The sequence below is a fragment of the Anomalospiza imberbis genome, chromosome 4, assembly GCF_031753505.1.
Source record: "Anomalospiza imberbis isolate Cuckoo-Finch-1a 21T00152 chromosome 4, ASM3175350v1, whole genome shotgun sequence".
NCBI lineage: Eukaryota > Metazoa > Chordata > Aves > Passeriformes > Viduidae > Anomalospiza > Anomalospiza imberbis.
The window spans coordinates 13,245,462-13,257,120 of NC_089684.1; the positions used below are offsets into that span (position 1 = coordinate 13,245,462).

The following is an 11,659-nucleotide window of genomic DNA, read 5'->3' on the forward strand; positions in this document are numbered from 1 at the left end:
CCAAAATCTCTCACGGACGGTCAGGAGGGTGTGCATGGTAGAGGAGACTGCAATAGCCCAGAAGGGTCTGCAGAGCTATGGGCTTTCCCCATGCCAAGCCATCACTCAGTGGGGAGGGATCTCCTTCCTGACTTGGGAGCTGGGGGTTTAGAGGACCAGAAACAATGCAGTTGTCTGGGAGATTGAACTTCATGCCCCTCTGTTGTCTGGTCCATTTTGCAGAAGGACAGGAAAGAAGGACTCCTCGTCACTTGACAGCAGTGGGCTGGTTCCTAGATACCCTCTTGCACACATCACAGAGGTTGCATCTCTGCTATGGGAAAGATGGGGGGAGAAGGAGTAGTAGCATTTTCTGGTTTGGAGTTTGATATTTAATAAATAAGCAAGAGCAGAGCTTGGCTAAGTGAGTAGAAAAACCAAGAGCATGAAACCCTGGACACCTTATTGCTGGGGGCAGTTTGGTCCTGGCTGGTGAAAGAACTTGCCCAGTTCCCTCCTTGCAGGTCATGGCTCCTTGCCTGCTCTTGCCATCATTCTATCAAGTCACCAGGCTAGAGTGCCCATCTCATGCTATACAAGTGATGGTGGAGTTCATTATTAAATCCAGATGTTGATTTTCAGACTATGATAAAGTTACACTGTGGAAATTAAGGAGCCCTGGCTCTTCACATCAGCCCCACACTTTCCATTTGGGTAAAGCAGCTACTTTTGTCTGTGACAGAAGTGATGCTTCAAGGAATCCTGGGGGTGGAAATTTCTTTTAGACCCTAAAACAGATTTGGTGGGGTAGGAGATCTGATAAATTTAGTTAGCAGAGGCAGAAGGTCAGAGAGATAATACTCAGGCACATACCTAGATGGCTTGAAAATCAGAGTAATCAGCCAGAGAAGCCTTTTGTCTGAAATCACTGCTGTTAACTCTCACAGTAAAATGTCACTCAGAGGCAGGCTACATTGCCTGTCACAGTTTAATGTAGCCTTGTGCTGATTGAAAGAGCCAGAAGAGGTTCAGCAGGGGTTGGCTCCTGACAGCAGTGAGAAGGCATTGCCGTGGTCATCCTTTGGCTGACCCTCAGGAGGAGCTGCAGCTGCAAGCCCAGCCCTCGCACACTGACTCTGCCCTAGGGAGGAGGCAGCCCCATCTCTGGTGCCCAGCGTGTGGCTGCTTAAAAAGGTGTCTGTCAGTCAGAGACAAAGACAATTCTGCTCCATAGACTTACTAGTACAGAGATTTATATCGAGTATCATTTAAGAACAAAAGCTCACCTATTCAGGGTAACTTCTGTTGAAGTACATTTTAGTGGGCAATGTTTCTACAGCTTTTCTGATAAATACCATATGAAGTCACGCTTGAAACCCACTTGTGTGAATTTTAAGTGGCATTACTTTCATTACCATAACCTAAGGTTAAGCGAGCAATAAATTTAGCTCACAGGAGTGGGCAGAGAGAAAGTTCGAGATTCAGTGTGGAATGCAGTACCACTAATGATGCCCAGATTCAATGGCACTAACGGTAAGTTGAAGTATAGGTGTGTCAGGTTATCAATTAATGGTTTTTAATTGTTTATCAATTAATTTGATTTTATTTTTTAACTTGCCTTCTGAACACATATGCTGGATTTTCAGATTTTTAAAATCCAAGGCCTTGCCAAGGGGTGGTTATTTAAGCATGCCTATTTCCCTTGAATGGCTAAAGAAATTTTCTGGTGGTGTTTAAAATTTGCCAAGTTTTGTCTTTTGTCTTGTATTCTTTTTTCTTTGCTGCGCAGCCCTGCTAGTTAAGATTAAAGTGTTCAGAGTTCCTGATTTACCTTTGACTCAGTGCCAGTGCTGTTGAGGGCACTTGATCGCTCAACATCAAGTGTATGTGTTTTTGAAAAAAAAAAGCAGCAATTGAGTCATTTTTCCACCCGTCACATTAGTCAGATGGGCTTTCCCCTCCTCCTCATGTGATGCCTGGATATAATTTCACTTAGAGCAGTTTAAGAAAGCAGACGCTCGCAGATTAAACTTGTGAAAAGGAGATGTAAGACATAAAGTGGAGGCTGCGCTGGTGGAAGGCTGAAATTGCTTCCCGGCTCGCTATTTCGTGCGACTTGCGCCGGCGGGAACGGGCCGGGCAGGGCTCGTGCCCCCGCTGCCCGTCCCGCGCCTCGGTCCTGCCCGCCGCCTCCTGGCGCAGCCCGCGGCGCGGAGCGCGGGGAGCGGCGGGCGCGGGGCGGCTCCGCTGCCGCGGGGCGCGGCGCCTGCCCCGGCCGGAGCGGTGACCGGCCCTGCTGCTTCCCTTCTCCCCAGGTGCTGCGAGGGAGATGCGGCAGCGAGGAGCGGGCTCGGCCCGGGCTCCGCTGCGGGGCTGATGGGCGCGTTCTGAGCTCGGAGCGGTCTGGATGAACGCGGCGGCGGCGAAGGTCGGCGGCGAGTTGGAAACAACATGAATACCTCGGTTGTCGCCCCGCTGGGAAATGTTTCCGGTCACCTGAATTTTTCGGAGATGAACTCGCAGATCTTGCAGTTTGATGACGAAGATTGTCATGTGCCTTTGGCCATGGTCTTCACTTTGGCCTTGGCTTATGGGACTGTGATAATTCTGGGAGTCTCTGGAAATCTGGCCTTGATTGTCATTATTTTAAAACAAAAGGAAATGCGCAATGTTACCAACATCCTCATTGTCAACCTGTCATTTTCTGATCTCTTAGTGACCATCATGTGTCTTCCCTTTACCTTTGTGTACACTTTAATGGACCACTGGATTTTTGGGGAGGCCATGTGCAAGTTGAACCCTTTTGTGCAATGTGCCTCCATCACTGTCTCAGTCTTTTCTTTAGTCCTCATTGCTATTGAGCGTCATCAGCTGATCATCAATCCCCGCGGCTGGAGGCCGAACAACAGACATGCCTACTTGGGGATTGCTGCCATATGGATTTTAGCCACAGCTTCCTCCTTGCCTTTCCTGATCTACCATGTATTAACAGATGAGCCCTTCAGAAATGTAACATTTGATGAATATAAGGACAAATATGTGTGCTTGGATCTGTTCCCCTGGGACACTGCCAGGCTTTCTTATACCACAACACTTTTGGTGATTCAGTACTTTGGACCACTTTGTTTTATATTTATTTGCTACCTGAAGGTAAGATAGAATCCTCTTGCAATATGTACTTTGTTCTACCTGGTGTTTATTTATTCTTGCAAAGATGACACTGGTAGGTTAATTTATCCCATGTGTTTCTCTTTGTTGAATTTCCTGCAGATATACATACGGTTAAAAAAAAGGAACAACATGATGGACAAGATGAGAGACAGTAAGTACAGATCCTCTGAAACCAAAAGGATCAACATCATGCTGATATCAATAGTGGTTGCATTTGCAGTTTGCTGGCTGCCTCTCACCATCTTCAATATCGTGTTTGATTGGAATCATGAAATTCTGCCTGTTGCTACCTGCAGCCACAACCTGTTGTTCCTGATTTGCCACCTCACTGCCATGATCTCCACCTGTGTGAATCCCATCTTCTACGGGTTTCTCAATAAGAACTTCCAAAGGGACCTGCAGTTTATTTTTCATTTTTGTCACTTCCACTCCCGTGAGGAGGATTATGAGACTATAGCCATGTCCACCATGCACACAGATGTTTCAAAAACCTCTTTAAGGCAGGCAAGCCCCGTCACATTTAAAAAAATAAATAGCGATGATGATGAAAAAATATAAAGAAGTAATAAAAATTCTACACCAAACTGCAAGAAGTGTGATTGCAGGTGAAGTGTGCCCAAGGACAAGCACAATTACATAACAAGTACAAAAAGGGTAATGTTTTTCTTCCTTTTTCAAGGAACTTTGATTGTTGTCACTTTGAAATTATGTGCTGTGCATTTTTGCCCCTTTTACTGCTTTAGTTCACAGAAGTTATATCTGAATTTTATTTTAAGACATAGTCAGACCTGCTACTACCTATGGTTTTCATCAGCCGTTTTTGTTCTGTTTTCTTTGTACGGTTCTGTGCTTCAGCACAAAGGTTTACTTATTGATTTTTTTTTTTCAAAGTAGTTTTGAGGAGTGTCCATTCATTACCATTAGAAACAATATGAACCAGAGGGGCACTGTCATTACAGAGGGCATCCACCAAAGAACAAAACTAGGAAATTCTGATTTGAAGAGGAGTTTTTTTTTAAATTCGTCTTTTGATCAACATTAAAACCCTGTAAAATCAGTGGAGGCTTGCAAAAAAAAAAAAAAAAAAAAAAAAAGTGAAACCTATGGAATATGTTTAAATGGGGACATACAGTTTTCTCATTCAAAGAGGCAATTTGGGCTGTAATCACTTAGTTTCAAAGATGGGATTAAGAAATAAATTCTGTTCTCATTTACAAGAATAAAACCCTACAGTAATTCCACAGAGCACAATGGGATAACTGATGCTTCAGTACAGCAAATGAAAACATAAATGGGGCTTCAGTCCCAAATGATTACAGCTGGTTTTAATAGCACAGGCTGTTTAATTTAAAAAAAATCCAAATCCTGTTTTTATCTGGCATCAGTGACAGGAGTTACTGTTACTGGGATGAAATGTACCATCTGTTCTGAGCCTGTGAACCATGTAAATTCTCCTTGAGACCTATGTCCAGAATCTAGAGGAAGATGGGACTGTTTGCTGTCTGGACAAGGTGCAATTCCATCCTCACAGGTGACAGAGAAATTCAGGTCTGGTATTAAAAAAGTAAGACTGAGCTACCTGAGTCTTTTCATAGTAATTAGTGTTGATCTGTATAAATTATGTATAACCTCATAATACTTTGTGCACCTTTGTGTTCAGATGCAATGGCATAAACCTGGACAATCTCCAAGGCAAAGGATGGTTTAATCAAGACCTGCAAAATTTAAAAGAAGGGTATGGATATAGGTTGGGTATAATTGATATGTTTAGCTTCCAAACTCACAGTTCCCACAGTTGGTTGAAGTGTGGAAACATTTGCCAAATATACACAATAGACCTCTGTTACTGCTTAAAATATATATTCTCTAATTAAACAAAATAGTCGTGGCTAGATCCCAGTTGAGGGAAACCATATAACTTGACTTCTGTAAATGAAATTACAACAACATCAGCCAGCTGAGACTCTGTGTCATACAGTGTACTTTGGTATATCATCAGTGTCTTTTTGAATAATCAGCTTTTTAGAATACAATATAGACCCTACTTTCTTTCAGCAAGGTCACTTTAAATCATTCTGGCAGACAAGAGGGTCTTTAAAATGGATATAAATGTAAATGCAACATAAATGGAAATCTGATGTGATACATTTCTAAGCAAAAATATCTCAGGATGTTATGGCGAATTTCATATGTTCTAAATTTGACACAGATAAATGCCTAAGAAATTAAAATTATTTGGGTTGCTAGTATTTAAAAGTGAAACACCGTGCCTTGTGCTGACTTATAAATAGTGTAGAATATTAAAGTAGCAATGTGTTCTTGTGCATTATAATTCCATGTATTTCTCTACTGAAGATAATTTAATTTAGAAGGAGTTTTCTGTGCTTGAGAACAGAGGCAGAATGTAGAAAATTAGTTATAAGACAGAAGGTTCTTTCAGAGCTTTGGCCTTTTGAATTTTATGAGATTTCATTTTTCTTTGTGCTTCTCCATGGAATGCGTTGTTAAAATCTTGACAGGGATTTCCTGAAATCATTTCTCTCTCACTTTGCAACAATTTTCATATTTCAAAGCATGTGTATTTTCACAATGAGATACCATGTACAAAACCAGCCATGTTATCTTTTTTAATTAAGATTGTCACAGTGGGTTTTTCCCATTACAAAAAGTCATTGTGAATTTTATGGCTTTTTTCCTTTTTTTTTTTTCTAAGCTCTTTCTTTCAATACAGTGCAAAAAGAAAATTCACTCAGTTGAGAAACTTTCCAGTTAGTTTGCTGGAAATTTTTGACCAAGCTGAATTAGGTGCTTATACAGAGTAGGTGTAGAGGAACTTTAGAGGAGCCTGCTGGTGCTCAAGGACCTGAACCAGGTGTGTCCTAAGATTTGGAGGTCTCCAGTGGGATAGCAACGTAATTCTTCATATGTCAACATTTCTCCTGCTTGAGGTACAGCCTCAAATCATGCAGCCCATCTGACAGTGTGTCATACCATCTCCCAAGAATGCATGTCAGGTGGTTTTTTGCCCACCAGCACCTGATAAACAGGGTGAACTGTAAATGGGAGCACATTCTTTCTGCTCATCCTTCTTAAGCTCAGGAGCCATTATTCCACTGCACTGCTGTCCTAGGATCAGGCTTCTTATGTTTCCTCACTTCCCTGCAAGAAGTCTTTCTGAGCCTCTGCTGAGGACGCAGGTTAGTGCTTTGCCACACAAATAGCACAGGGCGCACTGCCTGTAATGACAGTGGAAATGAACACAGTGTAAGGACTGTTCTGCAGGAAAATGCATTTGGAGAACTTCAGAGGCAAAATCATGGCTCTTGTGAAGAATTTGTTATGAGGACAGAGATAAAAGTAGTCTCTCTGAAGTGCTGACCTAACATCTGCAGGGTGTAGCTCAGATCTACCAAGAGCAGTATTTTTGTCTTTGGTTTCATGACTTGACGCTGGAGTTCTCCAAAGCTTTCCCCTCCCAACAGCCAGCTACAGTACTGATCCTCTTTTTCATTTTCAGACCTCCAGCATAGCTTCTCCTCTATATGCTAAATTTCTTTACAGGATAAACTGACAGGTTTTGTGTTTCACTATAATTTTTCAATCATTCTGGATTGATACTTATTTCTTCTACGTGCTGTTTTGTCAAACATCCCAGACTTCAGCACATGTTGATTCCTGTCTCAAAAGCCTGAAGATCCCTTTTATTCTTTCAGACTTGTAGAAAAGTTTTACTGACAGAAAAACAAGAACAGTGAGTGATCCATAATGTATCTTATTATTTGTGTCATATATTTCATGTCAAATCTGCAGCCTTAAATGACAAATGTAACTATTTAATAAGCATCAGTATTTGCTTCATTTGTTAGTTATTTTAGCATCTTAAACGTCACTTTGATCGACCCCAAACATTTAACATTTCTGCATAATCTAAATAAACCAGCATATTTGTATATCATGTTAATAAATATGTCTGTGTTCCCATTTTGCTTTTTTTTTCTTTTCAAAAAATGGTTGTGTCATTGTAACTATGCACAGTAATTCATGACTTTCACATCAGTATTATAAAAGGATAATAAGAAGGGAAGTGATTAATTGACAATAAAACTTGCCTTTGGTAGGCTAAGGGAGGACTGGAAATTTAAAAATATATATCTATATGTACATAATCTACCCTGTCATTATGACCACATAAAGAGAAGATTTAAACTAGGAAAAGAAATCAACATGACAGAACCCCTAAGGGACTTGAGCTGATGCTGGCTGCATCTCATCACTCATGAAGGTGTGAATGGCTAAGGGCTTATATATTCTGACTCTATGGTCTTGCACTACAGTACCAGCTATTATTAATGGATCCTAAAGTGAAAATTTTATGCTGATTCATATTCAGACTGTAAATCAGTATATGTTTCAATCCAGGCCTGTATATCAAATTCTCATTTTGACCTCAGAGAAGTGTTCTCAGATCAATGAAACAGAGAACTTTAAGAAAGTTAACCATTTGCCTTGGCATTCTACTAAATAAAATGGCATTGCTGTCTGCAAGCTCACACTCTTTCCTAAAAATCAGATTTTGGATATTGGCTTTTTACAGAAATAAGTTAATGGCATATAGTTGTTTGGCCTTTTTTTTTTCCTGGATTCTTCTCTGGATTTTTTTTCTGGGCCTCATAATGCTTCAGTTTAATGCTTTCCTTCCTACTTCTTTGTATCAAATAATTTACCAAAACAGTGCATAGAGAATGAAGACAATAAGGAGATTTTCTATCTTCTTTTCTTATTTTTAAAGCATACAAAACAGTAGGAAACACAAGCTTAAATAACATCTCTGTCTGCAGAAGATTAAATTATTTCAGTTGAATAGAAAAGGGGAGAGGAATAATAATTATAACTAAATGATAAATCTTGTTAACAGTCATTTTTCAGTTGAAGGCTATATACAGCTCCAAGGTCTACCATGTCCTCTTCATTCTTATGTTCTTTAATATGTGGTGTCTGCTTCCCTGAGTTATTACTAATTAGCCAAGTCATTATTAAAGTTGATGTGAAAGAACATTCTTCTACACAGGTTTTGCAGAATTTCAAATGCTTGAGTATAAAATCCCAGATGAAAAAATGTGATCAGCTTTGGCTCTTACACTTTAATTAACCTGTGGTCAGAAATCATTTCTATTCAGTATTTCTGCCCTCGCATACCAGTGTTAATGGTCTGACTGAGGTTGATATTTCAAATACTCAGGAGTGCATTCAGAAGGACTAACTTCAGCTTTCTTTCCTAGTCTCCAAGGGCACTCACAGCTGCACTACTCTGGTGCTATGCATTACCAAAATGTCTTTCCCTCAGCTGTCTATACAGCTGCTAAGTGGCAGGACTGCCATCTTCCAGGGCAGCACTAGGCCTGGGCTACTGCCATCCTTCCTCCATCCTCCATGGAGCTTCTGCTCTCACTTTGTATTTCATCCCCTTGCTAGCTGCTTTCTGAGGAAGCTGTAGAAATTTGTACTCTGATTTTTTTAAAGTGCCTGAGTATATGCTAAAATTCAGTTCTATTCAGGACAGTGCTTTAAATAGTTTCTTTCATTAAAATTATCTTCCGGCAAGTGTCTCATAGGCAAGTTTCTTCAAATGTAGAAGTATATAATTTACAAAGCCTGTGGAGGAAGTATATCCATACAGAACATCCAGCTCATTGCAGCAAAACTGACAGCACGCACTGTCTTGTGTTTTTCAAATAGCTGAACTGATGATCTGGTTATTTATCATAGGTCAGGCTTAATTGCAAGAATTTACCCCAGGTGAAAACATATTTGAAAGTGCTGCACAGGAGATGCTCTGCATGGTTAACTACCTTACTACAAATTACACAACATTTCAGATATACAGGGAAATAGAGTCTGGAAGAGAGACAAAAAGCAGAAAATCTAAATGAAGCCTTGATGCCTTCTGTCAGACACAAAAAGACTCAAAGGGAGAATCAGATATTTATTTATTTATTTTGGGGGCCCAACAGACTGACAGGTAAATTTTTTTTTTGAGCAAAATGGTGGTCAAAGAATATATATATGATAAACAGGTTCTCTGCTCCCATTTTCAGAAAAAGAATATGGATGTTTATAAATGACTCTGGAAATATATTTTTAATACTGTTTACCTTGGATTAATCTAAATTGCTTTTTGAAACAAAGGAAATGAAATGGTTTTGGCACAATTGAAAAATAACAGCTTTTCATTGCACCCACTTACTGCACATGAGTCCATTTGCTGCTTCTGCACAACATGGAGAAGGTTTGTTTATGGCAGGAGGAGTAACCTGATCAACAAAGCCCTCCTTGTCTCTCTTGGCTCATATCCACACTGATACTGTGCTGCTGTTTTTCCCTTTGCAATCTTCCCCTCTGCCCCAGCCTCACCCAAGCTATGAAAGTCTCCCAAGTTTTTATTATGCTGTTTATGTTGTTTCTTAATAAAAGCTGCCTGTGAAAACATGTTCTTGAAAGATCCTATTCAATGTCTGCTTGAACATATGGGTGAGAGGCCGTATAGGGCTTGTAGAAATGTGACTGGCAATGTGAAGATGTTTCAGGCAATAAAGAAATTGAAAATGTAGTTGTTGCACACTGTTATTCAGCCATTTTCATTTAAAGCTGATTTTATAATTTGAATTCATGTAATCTAAATGTCAGCTTAGCTTGCACATCTAGAGTAAACTTTCTCTTGGTGATCAACCAAGACAGAGACATTCAGCAAGAGGAGACACTGGGTGACCCACTTTGTATCCTTACTTAGCCTTACAGCCTCTCACTTGCCTATAAGCTTCACATTGTTTGTACTACACTTGAAGATATATATGGAAAAGTCTTCATTCTCTTGAAGACTAGTAAAAGCTGTATAATTAAGAGATATAAGAGACAGGACTGGATTACCTTCTCTGATTTTTATTTCCATTATTATTGTGAATGTAAAGTTTGAGGGTCTTCAATTAAGCTTTGATTTATTATCAGTTTGGGCACAGTGGTTGTCACTTGGATGTCAGTCACCATGCTGATATGCCTGTAGTTAGACAGGTGCTGAAGTAACAGCCTTAAGCCTCACCTAAAACACTGGAGGGTTAATGAAAAGCCTCCCATTGACTTAAATCAGCTTTGGGTGAGGTACTTAAGTGGCACTAAGGTGCAATACATGTCTGAACATCTGCATTAGTACAAGGGACAAATTAAAAAGTCATTTTCAGCTGCTTCTTACAGTATGGTTATCCTCTTCAGTTCTTCTGTGAGTTTTATTCTGATGTATTTTCTTGACACAATTGCAAGTTAAATGTGTCCACTGAGCTGCCTGGCTTACTGATTTAAACCAATTTGCTTCACAGAAAATTGAAGAAGGTACTAGCAATTCATCACTAGCAAAAGTGTGGGCTTTTTTTGATGATGATGATGATGATGATTACTACTACTGCTGCTTTTTTCACCTTATAAAAAAAAAAAACAACCCAAAAAAGATCACTCACAGCTAGACAGCACAGGTTAGTTTACATCTGAAATTCACTTCAGACAGTAAGGAATCTCAGCCTGCAGCACAGGCTGTGCATTTATGTGGTAGAGGTGCACCTTAAGCAGGAACATAAGCAGTCATGAATAAAACCGCTGCAAGCCATTGCTTAGAACCAAAAACAAGTGTCTTCAGAATTAGGTAAGGGCACATTTAAGTCAACATACAGAAACTTGAATTCAAATATTAATGATTTTTGTAGTGGAATTTATACATTCAGATAACCAAGTGACTTCATGAAATTATAAAGCCTGAGCCTGGTCTCATTCATATTAGTCAAATGCTGCAGAAACATCTCTGATTGTTCAGAAGTTTATGGATGAGGCAGGTAAATGAGATCAATCTCTGAAGCTGTCAGATTGGTTTTTTAGACTCATAGATTTTATCTTGCCTAGGATTAGGGTAACACAAGGAAATTAAAATACCTTGGCTTTTGAATTCCTTGATGATTTTCACTCAGTCCTGACAGATTTGCTGAAGCTTTGTGAGAGTGAAATGGCATTGGATAAGCTGAGTACCTGTTATTTAAATAAGGTTGTTCTTTTAAGCAGGACATACACATTATAGGTGTTAGCATCTGACGTCTTAAATTCTGCACAGTAGAATATAGATATATATGTTTACTATCATTTATAGAAGCATGTTAAAATTGTGACTTCAAGTGAATTTTATAAATTTACATAAAACCCTTAACCTTTAGCTGTTCTTATGTTTAGATCATGTTGGTAGAATAAAAAAACCAAGTTGTGCTGACTGTGGGATTTGTTTTAGCAAGAGGGTTTTGGTTTCTCTGCCCCTGGGACCCTGTCTGAGGATCAGCACCTGCATGGGAGACATGGGATATAACTCACTAAGTGAGGCAAAGGTATCTTTGCCAGCAGGATATCTGACTTCCTAAAAAGGGCTTTAAACTGGGAGGGATGTGAAATGAAGACCAAATAAACGCCAGCAGCCTGTGAGGGA

The 11,659-nt window shown here is 39.8% G+C and overlaps 1 protein-coding gene across 1 annotated transcript; it reads left to right on the forward strand.

Annotated features, from left to right (window-relative positions):
- Positions 1-2,407: 2,407 nt before the first annotated feature.
- NPY1R (neuropeptide Y receptor Y1) lies at positions 2,408-4,199 on the forward strand. Its single transcript, XM_068187175.1, has 2 exons — positions 2,408-3,129; positions 3,250-4,199. Exons 1-2 carry the CDS (start codon positions 2,431-2,433, stop codon positions 3,706-3,708), a joined length of 1,158 nt encoding a protein of 385 aa, XP_068043276.1. The 5' UTR covers positions 2,408-2,430; the 3' UTR covers positions 3,709-4,199.
- The last annotated feature ends 7,460 nt before the right edge of the window (positions 4,200-11,659 follow it).

Bases quoted from the DNA above. Each gene is read 5' to 3' on its own strand.
- NPY1R (XM_068187175.1), top strand. From the start codon at position 2,431: ATGAATACCTCGGTTGTCGCCCCGCTGGGAAATGTTTCCGGTCACCTG. The intron at 3,130-3,249 runs GTAAGATAGAAT...AATTTCCTGCAG, and splicing joins TATTTATTTGCTACCTGAAG to ATATACATACGGTTAAAAAA.